The 23,070-nt window shown below is 42.3% G+C and overlaps 1 protein-coding gene and 1 long non-coding RNA gene across 3 annotated transcripts in view; one reads left to right on the forward strand and one right to left on the reverse strand.

Moving 5' to 3' along the window:
* The window catches only part of LOC115093685, a 56,507-nt gene extending 34,931 nt beyond the window's left edge, over positions 1 to 21,576 (forward strand). The window contains exons 2-4 of the long non-coding RNA XR_003857380.1: positions 14,131 to 14,300; positions 17,104 to 17,322; positions 21,028 to 21,576. This is a non-coding gene — a long non-coding RNA (uncharacterized LOC115093685). The remainder of the gene's footprint in view (positions 1 to 14,130; positions 14,301 to 17,103; positions 17,323 to 21,027) is intronic.
* LOC115093684 (dynein heavy chain 11, axonemal-like) overlaps positions 1 to 23,070 on the reverse strand; it is a 586,171-nt gene that overhangs the window by 50,092 nt on the left and 513,009 nt on the right. For both annotated transcript variants that reach the window (XM_029605802.1, XM_029605803.1), the window contains 5 exons: positions 21,541 to 21,732; positions 21,093 to 21,212; positions 16,509 to 16,751; positions 11,143 to 11,325; positions 5,906 to 6,021 (listed from right to left, as the gene is read on the reverse strand). In XM_029605802.1, coding sequence (XP_029461662.1) covers positions 5,906 to 6,021; positions 11,143 to 11,325; positions 16,509 to 16,751; positions 21,093 to 21,212; positions 21,541 to 21,732 — 854 coding nt within the window. The remainder of the gene's footprint in view (positions 1 to 5,905; positions 6,022 to 11,142; positions 11,326 to 16,508; positions 16,752 to 21,092; positions 21,213 to 21,540; positions 21,733 to 23,070) is intronic.

Below are 23,070 nucleotides of genomic sequence, written 5' to 3' on the forward strand. Positions count from 1 at the left end.
TTCATGCTCTCCATACCCAGGAACTTTGATTTCCAGTTACCCTGAGATTGCCATGGATTAGTGGGAAAGGGATACACATACTTTCTCCTCTCTTTCTTAAGAACATAAGAAAATGCCATACTGGGTCAGACCAAGGGTCCATCAAGCCCAGCATCCTGTTTCCAACAGTGGCCAATCCAGGCCATAAGAACCTGGCAAGTACCCAAAAACTAAGTCTATTCCATGTTACCAATGCTAATGTCAGTGGCTATTCTCTAAGTGAACTTAATAGCAGGTAATGGACTTCTCCTCCAAGAACTTATCCAATCCTTTTTTAAACACAGCTATACTAACTGCACTGACCACATCCTCTGGTAACAAATTCCAGAGTTTAATTGTGCGTTGAGTAAAAAAGAACTTTCTCCGATTAGTTTTAAATGTGCCCCATGCTAACTTCATGGAGTGCCCCCTAGTCTTTCTACCATCTGAAAGAGTAAACAACCGATTCACATCTACCCGTTCTAGACCTCTCATGATTTTAAACATCTCTATCATATCCCCTCTCAGTCGCCTCTTCTCCAAGCTGAAAAGTCCTAACCTCTTTAGTCTTTCTTTGTAGGGAAGTTGTTCCATTCCCCTTATCATTTTGGTAGCCCTTCTCTGTACCTTCTCCATCGCAATTATATCTTTTTTGAGATGCGGCGACCAGAATTGTACACAGTATTCAAGGTGCGGTCTCACCATGGAGCGATACAGAGGCATTATGACATTTTCCGTTTTATTCACCATTCCCTTTCTAAAAATTCCCAACATTCTGTTTGCGTTTTTGACTGCCGCAGCACACTGAACCGACGATTTCAATGTGTTATCCACTATGACACCTAGATCTCTTTCTTGGGTTGTAGCACCTAATATGGAACCCAACATTGTGTAATTATAGCATGGGTTATTTTTCCCTATATGCATCACCTTGCACTTATCCACATTAAATTTCATCTGCCATTTGGATGCCCAATTTTCCAGTCTCACAAGGTCTTCCTGCATTTTATCACAATCTGCTTGTGATTTAACTACTCTGAACAATTTTGTGTCATCTGCAAATTTGATTATCTCACTCGTCGTATTTCTTTCCAGATCATTTATAAATATATTGAAAAGTAAGGGTCCCAGTACAGATCCCTGAGGCACTCCACTGCCCACTCCCTTCCACTGAGAAAATTGCCCATTTAATCCTACTCTCTGTTTCCTGTCTTTTAGCCAGTTTGCAGTCCACGAAAGGACATCGCCACCTATCCCATGACTTTTTACTTTTCCTAGAAGCCTCTCATGAGGAACTTTGTCAAACGCCTTCTGAAAATCCAAGTATACTATATCTACCGGTTCACCTTTATCCACATGTTTATTAACTCCTTCAAAAAAGTGAAGCAGATTTGTGAGGCAAGACTTGCCCTGGGTAAAGCCATGCTGATTTTGCTCCATTAAACCATGTCTTTCTATATGTTCTGTGATTTTGATGTTTAGAACACACAGACACACACACACACACACAAAGCTCATACACACATACACTCCCTCTCAGACAAACCCACAAGCACCTCCAGCTCTTCTTTGGTTGGAATCTACCAGCAGCGTCAGGCCCTCATCTTCATTTCAGCTGCTGGCAGGTTGGAATCCACCTGCAGGATCCATTCTTCCTCTCTCTCTCACACACACCCACAACCCAGGCAGGCTCCCATTCTCTCTCTCGCACACACACACATACAGACAAGCTCCCATTTACATCCACACACCCCAGGCAGGCACCCATTCTCACACAGACAGACCCCAGGAAGACAGCCATTCATTCTAATACATAGACATACCCTCAGGCAGGCACCCATGCATTCACACAAACACCCCCAGGCAGACTCCCATTTATACACATGCACACACTGAAGGTAAACCCCCTCTCTTTCTTTTGCCAAGAACCTCGGAGCCTCTCTCGTTCCTCTGCTGCCACTGTCACTGCTGCCGCATGGCTATTGGGGGAGGTGCTGATTGCTGTTACAGGTACTGAAGCCCGTTCTTCTGCCTCCTCTGTTCAGGCCCTGTGGTATTAAAAATTTGCGGGGCTTCCAGTTCCTCCCTGCTGATCTCGTACATTGCGAGATTAGCATAGAGAAAGTTCTACTCTTGCACATTACCAAAGATAACATATGCCAATCACTAAAAATTGGAAAATTATTATTTTTTTTTTTTACCTTTGCTGTCTGATCTTAATTTTCTAATTGGATGGCCATTGGTTTTTTTTTTTCCACCTTCCCTTTCTTGATCTTTTGCCAGTTCCTTTTACAGGGACTCTTCTTTTTCTGTTTCATCTCTATCCACCTGTCTTCTTTCTTTCTTCCCTCCAACACACACTCAGGTTCTCATTCTCACATGCTCTCTCTTTCTTGCTCTCTCTCACATACATACACACACACATAAACACAGGCACAGGCTCTCACACTCACATGCAGTCTCTCTCACACACACACACAGCTCTTACTCTAAAATGCTCTCTCTTTCAAATGCACACACACACACATAGGCTCTCACTCTCACATGCTGACTCACACACACATACAGAGGCTCTCACATGCTTTCTCTCTGATCATACAGGCTCTCACTCCCATACAAAGTCTCTCAACTCACTCTCTCACACACACACTCAATCTTTCAACTTACTCATACACATACAATCACACACACACTCTTCAGGGCCTCAGCCTCTCTCTTACCTCTTGGCCTCCGCTGCATAGCGGCCCTGATCTTCTCGGGCCACCACAAGGTGGGATCCGTGGCGGTCTTGTTTCTGGGCTCTCCTCTTCTCGTGCCACCGCGAGGTGGGATTCCACCTCGCGGCAGTCCTGGCACAAGCGCCGTTCCTCTTCAGTGGGTGGCAGATGCTTCTCCTCCTTCCTACCTGTGCAGCTCTGGCAACATTTTTCTTCTAGGGCCATGCAGGCAGGAAAGAGGAGGAGCAAATGGACGTGACTTTTTCATCTGCCACCAGTGGACCCGATCCCACCAGCAGCACCACGGGCCTCCACTTCTTCTGCCGCCGGTGAGAACGGGTCCACCGGCAGCAACACAGGCCTCTCCCTGCTCCTGACGCTGCCCTACCAGGTGTGCTGCCCCATGCAATTGCACGGCTTGCCCACCTGGTGGCGCCAGGCCTGGGGTGATATGTGAAAGACGGGCTGTAGCACAGTGGGGGAAGAGGGGCTGGGAGATGAAGGTATGTGAAAGGGAGCCTGGATGGGTTGGGAGAACGTGGGGTTGGGAGCTGCATATGTATATGAAAGGGGGGCTGGGTAGATTATAAGAAAAGATCAATGAATGGACTGTGTGAAACAGGGGATGGAAGCGTGTGGAAGAGGAGCTAGGGGAAGGGGAATGTGTTTGGTTTTTTTTAAACTCACTACCAGAAATAATTCTACTGCCTCTCTGTCACCTTCTTATCATTCTGACACATCAGCCTCCCTGCCCTTTTCCCTTCCCTTTCACGCTATCATTGTAATACATTTTATCATTCACTTGTATTTGCTGGCAGTGCCATCTTTTGTTCACTTTGTTTGGACCTGAGGACGGGAGTATTAGTTCCCCAGAAATGTATTAAATGAGTCCAATAAAAAGGTATTGCCTTATATTATTTTTTTATTTGTCAACCTTTAATTCTGTGCACTCAAGTGGGCTTAACAGGGCAACCATGTTGTACGGCCCTAAAACAAAATGGTGACGGCATCAGAGTTATCCAGCGCAATTTTCACATTGGGACCTGTTGGGGCAGGAGTGACTGGGGGTCACTTCTGCCCTATTTGAACTACTGGAACCCCATGGATCTGGAATGCTATGTTGGGGGGGGGGGGGGAGGAGAAATAGTGGAAAGCCCAATGGGGGTGGGAGTTCAATTTTATTTCGGCAGTGCTGAGAGTGTGGGGTGGGGGGGGGGGTGGGAGGTGTTTGTTGGCGGTGTCAATGGGAGACTGAGCCGGAGGCCCAGGGCTGCATAACAAAACAAAATGAAAAACTCAAGCTAGAGTGTCAGAAGGAACCCCACAGTGGTACCACAGGGGTATGGCAGCAAGGCACAGTGTCAGAAGGAACTCCACAGTGGTATAATAGGGGTATGGCAGCAAGGCACAGTGTCAGAAGGAACTCCACAGTGGTATAATAGGGGTATAGCAGCAAGGCAGTGTAGCAGCAAGATTCCTAAGATGTAGCATCGGGGGTATGGGTGCAAGCAAGGCAGGGTGGCAGCAAGACCCTCAAGATGTAGTGTCAGGAGCAGAACAGCAAAGCAGACTGACAGCAAAATGACCAAGATATAAATTCTGGGGTATGGCAGAAAGGCCCAAGTGGTTGCAAGATTCCCAAGGTGTAGCATTAGAGGTAGAGCAGAAAGGAAGAGTGGCAGCAAGACCCCCCATGTAGTAGCATACGGGGTATAACAACAAGGCAGAGTATCAGGAAGACCACCAAGTGCAACAACAGGGGCATAGTAACTAGACAGAGTGGCAACAAGACCTTAATGTGTAGAGTTTGAGGTATTGAGTGAGACTGAGTGGTAACATAAGCCCCAACGTGTATCATTAGGAGCAAGACAGCTTCATCTTGATTGGTCCTCCATCCTATTTGCCCTCCCGCCTCAGCTTTATCCTGGCTACTGACTCAGTCAGGAATTTGATTGCTATAGTTACTAGTCTCACTGCAGAACTTTTCAATGGGCCATAGGTTTGAATGGGAAATATAAACGAATGAAACTAAAATTTTTGTTGTGGTCCATGAATGAAACAAAAATGTCTCATTTGTTGCATTTTACCTATTCGTTTCAAATGAATGCACATCCCTAATGGATTTTATGTACAATAAATTTTCACCTGACTTTTTAATTAATTTTCAAAATTGGTTGCACATTTCATGCTAATTTGGGGTTCCTCATATAATCCAGAGGCTGCCTCATTATCTCTGAGGCTGCTGCTGAAACCACAAGGCTGGTATTGTACCATTTGGATCTTTTGGTTCTCTCTTCTGCACTCTGAATCTTCTGTTTGTGGTTCTTTGTATACACAAACTACCCTACTCACTCAATAATTGGTCTGGATGCACTATAGTAACCTACATTTTATGAATGCCCTGAATCTAACAGCAATCTGATTTAAGGCAAGTGGTGGGAAGTACCTGCTATCTTTTCATGAGTTTATTCCTTGCTTATGCAAAGCATAGCTTTTTCCCTTTTTAAACTAATAGTGCTTTATAATGCAGCAGTATCATAGAAAATCGGAATATGAACTGAATACGGACCTTTCAGTTAATAGGCACCATGTTTGTTCTTGTTATAAACACTTCTAGGAGAGAATGGTAAGGAAAGTCCAACTCCCAAACTAAGTATACATAACAATATTTTCTGCTATTGATTTTTTTCATCCTTAAATCATTAGTCCCATTTTATAATTGTCATCTGCTTGCATTAATCCTGACCACTGAACCTTTTTCTCAAGCTGAAACCTAATTAATAGGATACTATACTACTTTTTTCCTCTACTATGTGGTATTTATCTCAGTAAAAGCTAAACCTCCAAATGTTTTGTACTTGGAATATGCTGCATTGTGTAGTATACTCTTGCCGCATATTTGAAAAGCTAAAATTGTTCAGGCATTTCTTCTGAATGTATTCTAGCAAAAAGTAAAACCCACTGTAGTTTCAGGGTTTATTTGTCACGTGCCTCCACTGTAGTATCACTGAAAATGAAATCTTCAACTTTATTGCTGAAGGAAGTCAAGAAGTGTATTAGTCAAGAAGAGAAGAATATTCTGCATGGTTTTTTTAAACAAATTTTTTTGAGGGGGATAGGATAGAAGAGAAAGTAAAATCATGCTGATTTATTGTTGACATCTGACTTACCACTGTGCAAGACTGTTTGTTGATGGATACGCCAGTTTCATCCAAGTATCGGGGACATTATCAAAAAAAAGAGCTGTCTGTAGTCGCTCCATTTCTGAGGAGATTGCCAACTCACCCTAACAAAAGAAAACATTAGTGTGCTATTTGTGTCTCAGGAAGATGACATGATAAATGAAAGAGCGATTTTTTTTCCTGCCAGGTAAAAATACATAAGTTGGCTGAGACTTGATGTGTGAATAATACAGGTGGCCTCTCCTTTCACAACTGGAACAACTAATTTTATTGAAAAGGTCAGATTGCGGTCCCTTAAAAAGAGGCATCACTTCAGTTTTTTTAATGTCGACAAGTACCTTCTGTATATTGTGAAAACTAAATATCAAAAGGCTTTTTCACATGTGCTCTGAAAAGGACAAGTCTTTGACGCAGAATCCCAAACATGGCAAATGTTATCTGGAAGGAACATTTGCAATAGTAACCTAACTCGGTAATAGTGTAAGATCTCTTTGCCTTACTAAGAACATAGAGATCGGTATAGTCATGTGCACTCTTTGGGATGAGTTTAGGCTGGTTTGGGGTTTTTTTTTGCCAGCAGAAGTTTATGAGGCCCCCCCCCCCCCCCCATGAAAAAGTCCCAGGAGAGAAGCAGAAGAGTTCTGCTGCTAAGGAGTATCAGAAGATAGAGAGTTTTCTGTAAACTTAGGCCAGATAAGTCTATCCCAGAACAGTAAGAGTTCTGCTGCTAAGGAGTATCAAAAGATAGAGAGTTTTCTGTAAACCTAGGCCAGATAAGTCTATCCTAGAAGAGTAAAATGGGAGTAGTGCCCAGATGCTGGTAAGTTTGGATGGGGATGAAGCTCAGAAAACTCCTGAATCAAACCAGTGCATGATCACTGAGTAAGCTCTATTTGGGAAGTTACATCCTTGAATACCCAGTTTGCTTATTTATCTGGGAAGGGAATGCAATTACCTGAGTATTCCAGTGGTGGGCAGAATGTACCATTCTTCTGCAAGTAACTGAGTGGGCAGGATGGTGTTGGAAATTATTTTGGAGAAAGGGGGAAACCTCACTTAAATAATATAATATGTAATATGTTCAGTGCTGCATATACCTTGTAGCACTATATAAATGATTAGTAGTATTAGAAGTAATATCTACTGCATCATACTGTTAGATACAACATGGAAAACTGTCCTCTAGAGCAGTGGTTCTCAACCTTTTTTTGGCCGGGACACACCTGACAGATGGTTCTCACATGCGTGACACACTGAACATGTGACCATCACAGGGCTAAATGTAAACATGCCACTCTGCATCCACAGGAATCCCCTCAACCCCTAGCAATGAGTACAGAGCAGATCTAGGGCATTACCCTGTACAACTCGCCATGCAAAAAAGATATTCTGGTTTTGATGACATCCCAGTAAAAGCAAAACAAACTCCTTTTACTACCAGGCACAATAGCCTTCCTTATGAAAAGACAGTAATTTACCACTAATGCATATCCTATTGAGAATACACAACAAATAAGATTGATACAAATGCCTACATTTACCTCACCTCAGTCACACACCCAGAACTGCCCTTCACCAAGTACAGAAAACCCACAAATTATAAATACGGAGACAGAAACTGGAATGGAAAACCAAAAAAGCCACTCTGCATGCAATGCGAACCTGGAGAAATGGAAAGAGAAATATAGCACCTAACAGACTCTCAGGATTTGCAATAATACACACAAACTAACCCGCATAAAGTTACACCTGTATTATGGAACACACTCAACAGTAACAACCGTATCTAAGAAATACAACTATTAAACCAGGCCCTAAACACTAATACATTTCCTATTGGGAAAACAGAATAAGCCAAGCTGCTATAGAGCCCCACACAGAAATAACTGTAAAGCTATACTAAAAATGTTACAAAACAGCTGCTGAACAGAATAATATCCAACAATTAAAAACTCATAAGAAATTATTAAACATGTCCAAATATCAATAAAATATTTCAAAACAGCAGACATCGCATAATACCCAATAATTAAAATGGCAGTCAATCAAGAAAAATAAGTTTAAAAAGCCACCTTTACTTACCCTCTCCAGCAACTCTCCTACTCCTTTCCCTTCCAAACCAATAGCACTCACCAGAAGCAGCAAGGGCTGCTGAAGCTCTGTCCTCACAGTCCTCTTCCTTAACACCCACAACCAATCACTCACACACACACACCCCGAATTAGACCCCACGACCAGTCTCGGTCTCTCTCACACAAGTCATCTTCCTGACCAGTCTCTCTCTCAATCACACTCATAGTCTCATATATAGAAGCTCTCGATCACACACAAATGCTCTTGCACCCATTCACACCAGCTCTTACCCAGGCTTCCATTCACACCCACAGACACAAGCTCTCACCCATGCATTCATTCACAACCACAGACACAAGCTCTCACCCAGGCATTCATTCACACCCACAGACACAAGCTCTCACCCAGACATCCATTCACACCCACAGACACAAGCTCTCACCCAGGCTTCCATTTACGCCCACAGACACAAGCTATCACCCAGACATCCATTCACACCCACACACACAAATTCTCACCCAGGCATCCATTCACACCCACAGACACAAGCTCTCACCCAGACATCCATTCACACACACACACACAAATTCTCACCCAGGCATCCATTCACACCCACAGACACAAGCTCTCACCCAGGCTTCCATTTACACCCACACACAAGCTCTCACCCAAGCACCCATTCACAGTCAGAAGCTCTCACCCATTCACACCAGCTCTCACCCAGGCTTCCATTCACACCCATAAGCGCTCACCCAGGCTTCCATTCACATCCACATACAAGAACTCACCCAAGTATCCATTCACACCCACAGACACAAGCTCTCACCCAGGCTTCCATTCACACCCACACACATCAGCTCTCACCCAAGCATCCATTCACACCAGCTCTCACCCTGGCACTCATTCACACCCACACACACACCAGCTCTCACCCAGGCACTCATTCACACCCACACATATCAGCTCTCACCCAGGCACTCATTTACACACACAGACACACCAGCTCTCACCCAGTCACACACACACACACACACACACACAAACAAACACACAAACACACACACACAGACACACCAGCTCTCACCCAGGCACTCATGCACACACACAGATACACCAGCTCTCATGAAAAAATGTATTCTTTCTTCACTGCAGGGATGGGCTCCAGTTCCGCCGCGGCTTTACTCTGGCGGGCCTTCTTTTTGTGCCACCACGGGATGGGCTCCCGTGGTAGCCTCGGTCGGGTTTCCTCTTCGCCGCCATGGGCTGTGGCAGCCATGCTTCGTCGGCATCTGGTTTCCTCTTTGCCGCCACAGGCTGTGGCAGCCATGCTTCGTCGGCATCCGGTTTCCTTTTCGCCACCACGGGCCTTGCTTCGTCAGCGTCCCACTGGTAGGTAGAAGGGAGGAGGTTTCCGATTGGCCTGCGTGGGGGCAGGTAGAATGAAGGAGGCTTCCCATTGGGCAATGGAGGTAGGAAGAAAGGAGGCTTCCAATTGGCCCGCGAGGGCTGGAAAAAAAGGGAGAAGGGAAGTGCAAAGGGCAGTGGGACACCAGGAGACGCGACACACACCGGTTGAGAAGCGCTGCTCTAGAGGAGGAAAGAAATTGTTTAATTTTTGTAAATTATTGTCAACGCTCTACCTCAAAGTAAACAGAAAAGTCTTTGTGAACATCAAGGAAGTGGGTGGTGCTTTATCTATGACTTAACCCAGGACTTAAATATGCTCTTCTCCACTGGAAGGCCTTGAAGAGTATCTTTCCTCTTTATGGACAAGAACCCAATACCCATCTCATGCCTACGTGTGAGCCAGTGCTAACGTAGTACTGCATATATATTCTGTACAGAAGAATCGTTTCAGTGGTTCCCAAACTCAGTTCTCCAGACCCTCAACCAGGACTAGTTTTCCAGGTAACTGGCATATGCGAGTTAAAACAAATCTTAGCCCATCTGGAGGCAAATATATCTCATTACTGTTCATTGTAGACACCCTAAAAACATAGAGACCTCACTAAGAGGTGAATTTTAAAAGCTCAGTGCATACATTATGGGGTAGATTTTCAGAGCCCTGCTCGCCTAAATCCGCCCAAAACCGGGCGGATTTAGGCGAGCAGGGCCCTGCGCGCCGGGAAGCCTATTTTACATAGGCCTCCCGGCGCGCGCAGAGCCCCGGGACTCGCGTAAGTCCCGGGGTTCTCGGAGGGGGGCGTGTCGGGGGCGTGTCGGGGGGCGGGCCCGGTCGTCGCGGCGTTCCGGGGGCGTGTCGGCAGCGTTTTGGGGGCGGGTACGGGGCGTGGCTACGGCCCGGGGCGTGGCCGCGCCCTCCGTACCCGCCCCCAGGTCGCGGCCCGGCGCGCAGCAGGCCCGCTGGCGCGCGGGGATTTTACGTCTCCCTCCGGGAGGCGTAAATCCCCCGACAAAGGTAAGGGGGGGGTGTAGACAGGGCCGGGCGGGTGGGTTAGGTAGGGGAAGGGAGGGGAAGGTGAGGGGAGGGCAAAGGAAAGTTCCCTCCAAGGCCGCTCCGATTTCGGAGCGGCCTTGGAGGGAACGGGGGGAGGCAGCGCGGCTCGGCGCGCGCAGGCTATACAAAATCGATAGCCTTGCGCGCGCCGATCCAGGATTTTAGTGGATACGCGCGGCTCCGCGCGTATCTACTAAAATCCAGCGTACTTTTGCTTGAGTCTGATGCGCAAGCAAAAGTAGGCTGATCGCGCTTCTTTTAAAATCTACCCCTATATGTTTATGTTATAAAATGGCCCTGTCCCTGGGCGCGGGCTGACGTGTGTGCGCAAATGGAAAGTTACCGTCCCTGAGGACAGAGTAAAGAACCACTAACCTAGCTGTTGCATCACATACATTGCATTCTCTGCTGTCCGTGATGGCACCAATTAGAAACAACTGTAACATTGACTTCAGCAATCCATCAAAGCTTCGACATCTTAGCCATTTCACACTTATTTATTTAAAAGTATTTCTGGACCACCTCCCTGGACCAAAATTGGAATGCCTGAAGTGGTTTTGGCCAAGATATGATAATAAATTTTACAACAATCAATCTAAACCAAATTCATTGTACCCAGTGCCCTAACAGTGAAAAGCTTTGTATCCCTATATCCTATCCTGGTGACTCTGTGTAGCCCGACATTTGTACATACCTTAAGACCTGAATCAAGTTCATTAAGAGAGCGCCTTATCTCGTGTATTAGAACATTCATCCTTTCACACTCTTGAAAACAAACCAAAATATATGGAGAACGTTCTGCTGATTTTGAAGTAATATCAGACATATTATATTCTTCTGGGAGTTTTTCCAGGATATCATCTAATATAGTTTTTACCTTAAAGAGAAAATACACTGTTTCAGGTATTGAAAGTAAACATCTTTTCATAGATTTAGCTCTATCTTTGCAGAATTTGAGAGTCTTTAAACATTCTTCAGCACACTACCTATAGTGTGCTGAAGAATGAAGGTTATTTTCCAAGTTGCATTATGGTGTTTCCTACCTGCAACCATGAGAGAGAGAGAGATTAGTTATAAGGCCCTTCTTGTAGTTAGCTATTTATATCTCTATTGGAAGATTTGATGTCCTTCGGACAACCTAGCTTAGGTTGAGAGAATATTGTACAAATCTCATCTTTGTGTGAGTTTCCTCACTCCGAAGGACATTAAATCTTCACAAGAGAGCACTGTTCTGTTCATACATCTCACTCTGCATGTAAAAGTGGCCCCAACCCCTACACTACTACCTAAACCTCACCTTGAGTTACTAGGTGGGCCTCCTACAGAGCTACAAACAGCTCCGCAGCCTGATTTCCCCGCTAAGCCCATCACGAAAGCTTCTTTGGTTTACAATCTACTTAAATAGCTTAACAGCAAAAGTTTTTCTCGGATTGATTTTATCTGCCTCCCTTTAGAACTGGGCCGGTGCAAGGGTATTAGGCCTTGCGCCTGCCCTCCATGGTCGCACCCACCCCCAACTCCTACCGAATTCGCACCCACCGAGTGTACGCTTCTTTGGGCCGCGAGCAGGATCGGCACAGCTCGCAGCCTGCTGAATCTATACTCTGCTGTGAGTGGGACAGGCTCCGCTCGCGGCCCCACATGGCTGCTCTTCAGCGCCCCCTAAGGGTCGGCGCCCAAGGCAACCGCCTAGTTCGCCTAATAGGATGCACCGGCCCTGCTTCTGTAAACACTTCTCTTAAAGCATTGTTATGAAATTTCCTTACATCTCTGCCTTGGGGACTCAGCTGACTCAACCTGATACTCTCTTAGTTTAGATGATTTTTCAACTATTTGTGGGTTCCCTCCCGATGCAGTCTCTTCGAAACACGGCCCATGTCGGGGGACCATGAATCTACTGACATAAACTTTTTTTTGCTCGCTGTTGACAACTGAATTCTCTGCTTGCTTGTATACAATATAATAAAAATCTTCTATTTGAACTCTGTGGACACTGCTGAACTTTTGTGTCTTTCCTCCTTGTACTGATCCCTTATCTTGATGGTTGGACTTTTGCCTATTTTGCTCTTTGCTTATAGCCCATTTAAATATTACATTGGGCAGCCCAGGTGCATCGGCGCGCGTTAGGAGAGCAGGCGTTCAATCATGAGTGCCTGTTTTCTGTGCACAAATATTGCATTGACCTGAGTAGGTGTGTATATACAGATATATGTATATATATATATATGTATACATAAAGAGAGAGAGAGAAACAAAGCAACTTTGAATCTTGTGTACCACTTTCTAAATAGCTGACTATATTCTTTGCCTTTGCACATACAGTATATGTATCATCCAGCTAACATGTCTTAGATGGATGATACATATTGTGACTGAAAAACGACCTACAGCCATTAGGTTGCAATTAGTCCTACTTAGTGAAATATTGCATTACTGTAGCCATTAATATCTTGTCTCCTCAAGAAATCATCCGGTTTTCTTTTAAAAATATCCTATGAAAAAATTAATTAGCTGATTTGTTCCATCTACTCCATCTCCCTATTCTAAAAAGCTCACAGCAGTTTTTATTTTTACATCAAATTAAGGGTCCGTTTTAAGAAAACGTGTTATGGGCTAATGTACTGTTAGTCAGTAGGACCCATTAATTTGAATGCGACCTACTGACTAACAGTACATATTAGCACATGTTAACGTGTATTTTCATAAATAGACCTCCAGATTTCCCTAACTTCAAATCATGTTCACTTGTCTTTTCCATATTATCCAACATAGGCATAGTGCATAGTCTGATTGATCCATATGTTGATCTTTCAAAGGTTTATAACAATATTCATGTCACTGCAAAATTTTTTTCCATTTCAAGCAGTTTCTTCCATTTCAAGCAGTTCTCATGACTTTTCTCATATGGAAATGCTTGTATTTACACAGTTATAGGTGAATTTTAAAAGCCCGGCGTGCACCAAAACTGGGAGATATGCGACTATGACTGACCAGCGCACACCTAGCAGATTTAAAAAGCCGCCCGGGTAGGCGCATATCTCCTAGTATGTGCATGAGTGAGAAAGCCAAAAAGGGGCAGGGTGTGGGCATAGTCTGGACAGGGAAAGGGCGGGGCATAAGCGTTCCGTAATTTTAACATGAAATGTGTGCATAAATATTTATGTGCACAAGTGTGCGCCGGACTCCTCTACCACGTAATTTTACCACTGCTATGGATGGCGTGTAAGTAATAAAACAAATAAAATTGGCTAGTCAGATGGGTTTTAAGGGTTGGGCTAACAGGGGAAAAGGGAGGCTAATAACTTAAGGTGGTTTGGTAATCCTATCTTTTAACTGGGTGAACTGGGAATGAACTGGAAAAACTAGTAATGATGGCACATGTCCCTTATAAAATACCCCCATTTACATGATAGAGGTGGCATTTGCCCACATCCATATAAAACTGTGCACACAGCATATAAAACTGTGCACATATCCATATAAAACTGTGCACACACCATATAAAACTGTGCATTCAGCTTATTTTATAGCATGAGCACATATGCGTGTGTATGTTATAAAATGACTGCATCCTTTAGCGTGAGCCGGCATAAGCATGTAGATGTGTGCCCGCGCACAGGAAAAAGTTACCGTCTTAGTTTAGTTTTTCCTCATTGTAATTTTTTTTTTTTTTTTTTAACAGGTTCGCAATTTTTCTTGGATGCTAGTAGATGCATGGAGTAATTTCATAATGGAAGCAAAAATGATATTGGAATACAAAAAGGCATGGAACAAAGCAATGGATCTTTAGCCATGATAAAGTAAACGTAAAGTCGGAGATCAAATAAGTCTCCGATACTCCAATATCAATAGGTAGGTCGAGTGACAAACTAGATGGGCCTGGTAGTCTTTATTTGCTACCCTATTTCTCTGTTTCTTATGTTGCTCACAGTTAACTGTATGCCAGTTCTGGCCAGTATTCTAGGAGCTTCATATGTAAGACTAAGAGTCAGTAGAAGTGACGAGAATTTAGGGATACGTTAAGCTAAGGAAAAGACTGTTTATGGTATAACTAATCTGCTGATGACCTTCTGATGCACTTAATATGTGTGAAAATGTGAACTACAGCTTAAATAAATTCTACTGGAAAATGCTGGCCTCCTCTTGTAAAGAAAGTGAAAGCTAGCTAGATGTACCTTCCAGTTTAAATCATTCATTTTTGGAAAGGAGAGGAGCTGTTTATAACTTGGATCTATAAATCTGCTCTTCCTCGTTATTTCTGATGTTCCCAACACTCTTTCTGAATGTACATCCTCTAACTTTCTTTCTTTATTATTAACATTTATTACATGCCTAAATTCTACAGTATTCTATGTGGGTTACCATCCACAAGCCTTAATAACATCAAATTTGAAAAAATTAGATATCAGAAGTACCACTTCTAGTGGCTACAGGGGCAAGTGAGGCACCTAATTTAGGAGCCTACATCTAGGCAAATGAACAGCAAGCCTAAACACGGGTTACAAAGCTATCCATGGGGGCCAGCAATAGAAGAGGACAGTGATGCTTAAATAGGCTTTTTCTTCTTATGCATTCCCATAAGAACAAAGAGGCATGCAGGAAAACACAAAAAAAAAAAGAAACAAAAAAAGTGATCCAGGACAGCAATAAGAGCATCTAAGGTGCAGATGCCATCTTACTGTTGTAGCTATTTCCGAAAAGTTAAATGTAGGACCAGCCTGATGTATCACACTTTCATGCAAGAGATGCAGATATGGAGGCAATTAAAGGACTTGGGCTAAGACAAGAAACATCAGGGAAATAATGCACTCAGCCTCTAGGATAAAAGTTGATGGTGCACTGATCAGTGAATAACTATCTGTATCAACTCACCATCATCTCTGCAGTGGCACCCCAATCAGGAAGCTGTCATCCTGTTCCCTACATTATTTGCTTGCATGGACCCCAATGGCAGCAAACTAACAAATATCAGAATTACTCCATTATGACTAATGGAAGTCATAAAGTCACCCTCATTAGCGAATCAGAAGGTTGTGAGGTATATAATCACAGCTGACAGCCAGAAGAACATGACAGTAGAGCTCTGAAGGTGACCCACTGCTCTCTTGGCTGTAAGGGTCATGCTTTGAATACTTGTAGCAAGTAAGCAGAAACATGAAAACATTGGATTAGATCATGTACCTAGGCCCTAGAGACTGGATTATATATGACACTGTTTGTCAAAGCCCTTTAGAACTTGGCTAACCTGAGCTGATTAATGTAGTGACCATTTTGTGTAAAACTAGAAAAATTAGAGAATCGATGGGGCAGAGAGATGGACAGATAGACAGACGTATACCCACCACCTTTGAAAAATAACTGGATCTATAACTATCATGGGAAACAATAAAGAGATTACATTCTTATAAATGCACAGGAAGACCCTCTCTTTCTAAATATAAGATATATATATATATCAGATTCAAACAATAAATATTCCTCCATGTGTTCTTGGATGCTAAATAGCAATGTAGGCTAGCATTTGTACTTTTTTATTGATTTGATTATGTTTGTAGAAAATAAGTTAAGAAGGCAATTTTCAAGCAGTCTTGATGGGACAAGGTCTGCGGATACTTTTTACCTGAGGATTTTGTGCCAGTTTTCAAAGAGAAAGTATGAGCAGACTTTCACTTTGAAACTTGCTTGAAGCTGTTTTTTGTGCTGTCATTTTTCCATTGAAAATAATCAAAGTAGAGTTGAACATGCAATCTATGTGCATTAGTTTCCATCCCTAGTCTAAGCATGCCTCTTCTAAGAGTGATTAAATGTACCAGTGTTGTAGAAGAATAATGCACGTACATTTAGCCACATTGAGGGAGGACGATATTCAGATTCCCAATTTATGTGCAGAAATGGCCATTTCCCTATAGAAATGTCTTTGAAAATTGTCCTCTTAAGGCAAAAGAGAATTGGCCAGATCATTTTTTTAATCGTGCAAATCTAATAGTGTGTAGAAGGAAACACACATGTTTGACATGATCTATGTGGGAATTTGCAATGTGCATTGTGCGTGCCACTAACCTTTTCTTCCACAGTCTGTGCTGCCCCTTCACCGATTGCAGCATCTCGTGGCTGCAGTTCTAGCAAAGTGCGGAACAGGTTGTCCGAAGTCACTGTCAAGAATTCAATCTCTGCGTTGGGGTGGAGGCCGTAATGGATTGGGCTCTCAGATGGCAACATCTCATCAATGTATCTATGGTAACCTTGATAATCAAGGTTGGAAGGGACCATGAACCCAGGAGCCAAAGCTAGTTTTCTATCAAGCTACAAAGAAAAAAACATTAGAGACCATCATCATAAGACAAAATTATTTCTCAAAATCAATAATCTGCTAGGACATTTTTGATAAATATTGCAAGATATTGAGGGAGAAATAGTATATTTGGCCTGCAGAAGCAGAAATAACGGAGCTAATAATCTATGGCTTGTGGCATCACTATTTGCAGACTACTTGCCATTCCTTTTCTCTCTTTCATTGTTCCTGTTGATGGGCAGGAGAAGGAAGTAATCTATTGTGAGGATTTTCAGATTTGGGGCAGTAGTAGAATTTAATTGAAGATGGCAGAATGTAAGAATGATTCAGCTTTGCAGGTTTTTTTTTTTGTTTTTTTTTCAGATCTAAGTCTCCTGCATTCAAACAGCAGGATCTTTGTCCTTAAATCTCTTGTCCCTGCAATTCTATTCAAGATTTATTACAAGAGATCAGTAGGAAGTCTGACTCTGGGCATGCTGCTCTCACCGCTCTGTGCAGCATGTCTGACCAACGTGCAGCATGAATAATATGGAGGGTCAAGCAGCAGACGGCTCAGACTGAATTCCACCTGCACTGAATTGTGTAAGAACAGGAGAATAAACTTCCTCATGGTTTTCAAATATAAAGGGGAATACATTATCTTGTAAACAAGGCTCTGTCCAGTTATATTTCATGGCTGCAAACCTACCATAGTCAATCATCATGCAAAATGGTGTTTGTGGCAGCATAGAATATTGCATTTGATTCATGTCTGGGTGGGCACACAGGAATCAAAATTTCACCGACCCCACTGAAAATTATTTTGCACGGAGCAAAATGAAGGCACACTATACTGTAATTTAAGAACTGTCTGTAAGACTGCTCATCCTCTCAAACTTTTCTATATTGTGTATTCTATTGTCATCTGGATATACTCTCTAACAGGAATACTAACACTCAATGATCCCATTAGGAACTTTGCATGCTTGGTTTTCTGAATAACAATGTGCAACGCTCTATCATCACAAACATAATTGTAAAATACAGAGAATAAGAATTTTACCAGTGATTAGTACCATAAAGGCACACCTGGACATGATCTACTAACCGAATCTTTTTGCGGCACCTGTTAGAATGTACTATAGTACGCACTCAGTCACCTTAATTTATGTGCCAACATGTAAACCATTGCGATGGTATTTAACTTAGCGACGGTATAGAAAAGATTTTAAATAAATAAATAAATAGATAAATAAATAATTAAGCTGTAATACTGACACACCAATTCCTTTCTTGTGCACTCGCTCTTCTCCCAAAAGGGAAACAAAAAAGGTATAGATTCTTCTAAATGGTGTTGACTGGATCTGTTTGCACATTCAGATTAAGGCTTTTTGGTGTTTACCAAAGGCTTCTTGAGATCTCCTTGTGACCTTGGACAAGTCACTTCACCCTCCAATGCCCGAGGCATAAACTTAGCAGAGTATTACTAAGTTGTGTTAGGAGTTTACTGCACAGTAAAAAGCATTTACCGTGTGGTAAATGACCTAACGCAGTGATAACACGTGGTATTTAAAATACCATGTGTTATTTCCCCCAGCACTGTGAGTATGATAATGAGTTGATGACCATGCAAATGCTAGTCTAAACATGTAAATCACATAAGGCGGCTTGCCTCAAAATTCGCAAGCTGCATTATTTCATTCAAAGCTAGCTACAACTTCTGAGTTGTAACTAACTTTCCATTGGGAGCATCAAGAATCTAAAGCGTGCCCCGATACACTCAGGGCCCACATATTTTAAAAGGCCCTATCAGGCCAAAAAGTGACTCTCCCCCCCCCCCCCCCCCTACTATTCTCATAAAATCCCCTGGAGCCTCAAAAGATGCCCCCTGTTTCATCCCTCCGCTACCCCTTGAGGTGGCCCAAGTGTTATAAATAAGTTTTTGCAAAGTTAAAGTCCCTATATTCAGGCCCTGCTCCTCCCCCAAACTCCTCCCTTGTAACAAAAAATACCCCTCATAGGTCACCCATTCCCCCCCTCCCCCACTTTAGATCACCCCAGACCACCAAACTTGATCTCCACCCCCCCCCCAAGTACCTGAAGATCTCTGGTGATCTAGTGGGGTTTGGAGTACCCCCTAGAGCTCCGGGCCCAGTGCCACCATGTCAAATATGGCCCCAGCAGCTGTATAGGACTTTCCCCCCATCATATGATAGGGGCAATTGGGCAAATGCCTATAAGCGGCCTGCTGGTGCCATTTTTTTTAAATGGTGGTGCTGGGCCAAGAGTCTGAGGGGGCACTTTGGGCCCCACGTTTTCATCAGAAATCTGCAGGCACTTAAGGGGGGGGGGGGGGTCAGGTGGGTTGGGGGGGGCAACCTCACTTGAGGGAGGGGTTTGAAGGAGGACCGGGCCTGAGTGCTGTGAATTTAACTTGGCAAAAACTTCTTTGCAACACTTGGGGTTGTCTTAGGGGATGGCCTGGGGTGGGGGGTCCTTTCAAGATTCATGGGGGTTTTTATGAGAATGGAAGGGAGTCACCTTTTGGTCTGACAGGGCCTTTAAAACATTTTGGACCCCGGCTGTGGGGGCCCTAGTGTTATCTCTCCTGGGGGCAGCTAAACTATGTTTTTTTTCCCACTGGAAAAATACTGCAGGATTCATAAAGCTGTGGGAAAATACTCTGGCTTAGTAATGACCCCCCCCCCGTGAGCACTCTGCACACCGGGAAATACCCAGAGTACCTGAATGCAATCTGTTCTGAAGTGGCTGACCTGGCACACAAAAGAAGAAACATTAAATACAAAATATCTATGCGAATTTCATGTGAATCTCAGCGTTTCACTGCAAAGTTTAACGTTCTTGCATTTTTAAGGTTTGTTTGGAGCTCAAGATTTTATTTGCTGCTTTGCTCTTCCAGCGAGACCAAAGGCTAACAGTTTGAACAAATATGCTTGCAAGTATTTGCAGTTATGAATTTCAGCCTCATGTTTCTTAGCTGTGATATTAACATTGGATTACATTTTTCTGAACATGCACATTTTTTTTACAACAACTGATATGGAATTATGGCGTGATGGGGCATGCATTAATTAGCATTACAATGTGTCTACAGGACTTTACATGGCACATAATGGAAGAACTCAAGAAGTGCTCAGACAATTAAGTAAAGCACAATCTGGAGTGGCTTATTGCTGTTATAATAGGGGTCATTTTTCTAGGTTTCACATTAACACACTAACCTGGCCATTACAACACAGGTACTACATCACAAGAAGCCTTAGCAAACTGCAGCTTTCATTAATCAGCATGCAAAACCATTTTATAATAACCAGTTATCAATTCTTTCATCTGAACATCTAGCATGGCAATATTTTAAATGCTTAGCTATGCACAATATCAACCATGGAGTAATATTAATGTTTTTAAAGCAGGAAGTTTAAACCACCAGCTTTTGCAATGGTTATAAGAAAATTATGCTCCCAGTGGAGTTGGATGGCAGGATGCTAACCATTCTCTCCCCCCCCCCTTCCCCCCAGGTTCTTAGTCTCAGCCAAAAGGCTAAGAAGGGATTGCTGTCTGCTCAAACTCAGACCCTAGGCTATACTTGAATTTTAGCCAAAACGCAGAGACATGATCTGTACACTAATGTTATGTTCACTTTCTTTCTAAATACACAAACTGAAAAATTATCACAGAGACTACCCAGTAACTTGTTATGGCATTTTATTTAATAAATTATTGCCAAAATCAGTGCTTACTGCACATAGATTGTTATAACTTCAAGCCACCATTGACAAATAAATCATACTCATTGCTCAATTATTTTATTATTCTAGCTTTCTCATTATTGTAATTATCAAAAACCCCTTTCCAAGAGAGTCAGCACTGGTTACATTACGAATCCCCCTTGCATAAATTCCATTTACTGGAATTATCAGAGTCTTATCAATGCAGATCTCAGCTAGAAAAAAAAATGGATTTACTGTTCTTTGTACAGTAAAATCTTTCACCTCTTTTGTGTCCTTGCCACAAGCCAGGGAAGAGGCATGCAGCGGAATCCATAGGTTTGTAGGAATCCCAATGGATGATATATCATATAGACAGAATGCTGAGAGATATCTGACTTTTCATATGAGAATACATGGGAAAGGTAGGTGAATCAACAGGCAAGGCAGGATATCAGAATCACTAAACATTCTAAATAAAACAATAAAAAAAAATATAACATTTGCAACTCAGTACAGTGGGCTAAATAAATGGTTTTGAGAGCACATAGATAACATTATGCTTTGCTTTCTGTTTCAGCAGGGGGAGCTCTAACTCTGGAAACATCCTGTGGCTGCTGATCTCCCAAGCTATTGTTGCTCTACCTGATTGGGCTGTAGGTATTCTTCCAAATATGTGCGACAGAGTCTTCTATCCCAGTCGTCAGTGATATGACCGCCGTACATAATCTCACCAAACAAATAACGTAAATCTTCCCAAGGCACCTGAAAACAATGCAGTTTCCTTTAAATGCCAGCCTACAGTATGGAAAGCTTAACTGCGTCACAGTGCAGAGCCAGTGCACAGAGTAACATGTTTGCCACAGTACGGATGCAATTAACTGCTAATGTGGCAAAGATTTCAGTAGTCAAAATGCTAGATAACAGATTAATCTGAAGGTAAATATTTAGCATTAGTGTTTATTAATGTGATTTGTATGGCTGGAAATAAGCACTTCAGAATTAAAGATGCAATTATTAAACTATATATGCATGAGTACAAATGGATTTGTGATCATATATATCAAAATGAATCCTATTTGATCAACACTACCTGGGCATTTGCTTCTAAGTAGTTGAATAGAACACTGACAGAAATTGTAAGGTCACCGATGCTAAAGGGATATTGTTTATTCCATCCCTGAGATCCAAACTTTCTTCGCTCAGTCACGCAAGCGTGGAAATAGCAAAGTGAAAACAGGATGGTTTTGAACTCTTGCTCACGTGTACACAGATCGAGGGTATTCTAAAGTACAAAGAATACAGGGAAAAAAAACATTCAGAATTTATTAGGAAATGGAATGTTTTTAGTTGTTTGCTTTAGAGAATCCCGCAGCTGAAGTGCCTTTGAGAGAGAAAAAAAGGTGGGTGTGTTTTAATTTATTTTTCAAATTTCAGTTTTCCAAAAGTCACAGCAGATCTATGGCCAGAATGATTGCACTATTGATAACAAGACATTCCCACCTAGAACTCAGAATATCTAACTTGGATCATTATCCAATATCAAGCTGTAGAGACCTTGCACGGACTCTCAATTAAACGACAGTCATAGAAAATACTTCATGCAGAAAGACATCAACAAAGCAACATATTTTACCTAATAATATCAAATTTTTATATTCATAAAAAAAAAAATGTAACCGAATATTCAGCAGGACAGGTCTTCCATTGTACATACTCGGTTACGCTTTTCTGAATAAAGTTATCCGGGCAACTCTGCCGTGCACCAGCTTACTGAACATAAGGGAAAACAAATCGTACAAGCCAGCATTAGTTTTCTTTCCGCTCTCACCTCCACCCAAGTTGTAAAAAAAAAAAAAATGCCAGGGCCTCTGTGGCCCCAAGTCTCACTCCTCTTTCAAGTTATAAAATTTAGGGATGTGAATCGTTTTTTGATGATTTAAAACAATCGTCAGATATATTTTATTAATTTAATCTTTATTAATTTTAAACATAACTTACAAAGCATCCACTTTGACATGAAATATGGTTAAGAACAAAGGAAACCAAAAAAAAAAAAAAAATTAAGGAAATTCCATTTTTACAATTACATATAGTAATTTATACATCTTACATTATTATTCTTAACCCTTTAGACCCCTAATAGTGGGAGGTGGAGTACAAGCAAATTAAAGGGGATTACAAGCAATATATAACTTTATAGAAAAAAGCAACCATTAAACCGGTTTTCCTTATATAGATGATATTAACTACTGCCTAATGCAGCGATGTTTTCTTTGCTTCAATAAAGCTTCTGAGTTGCTCAGGTTGGAAAAAAATATAATTATTGCTTTCAAACTTAACAATACATTTGCAGGGGAACCTTAAATAAAATGAGGCTCCCACTGCAAGTACTTCTTGTTTTAAGGCGAGAAAATTTTTCCTTTTAGCTTGAGTTGATTTCGTTAAATCTGGGAATATTCTCACATTTGAACCCAGAAACACAGCTTTGATTTTTTTGAAGTATGCACGCATGATTATTCCCAGATCATTTTCATTGAAACAGGAAATTAAAAGAGTAGATCTTTCTACAACTTCATATGTAGATGTTTCTAAAAATGCAGTTAAATTTTCTAACGCATTA

The sequence above is a fragment of the Rhinatrema bivittatum genome, chromosome 6 (genome assembly GCF_901001135.1).
Source record: "Rhinatrema bivittatum chromosome 6, aRhiBiv1.1, whole genome shotgun sequence".
Classification (NCBI taxonomy): Eukaryota; Metazoa; Chordata; class Amphibia; order Gymnophiona; family Rhinatrematidae; genus Rhinatrema; species Rhinatrema bivittatum.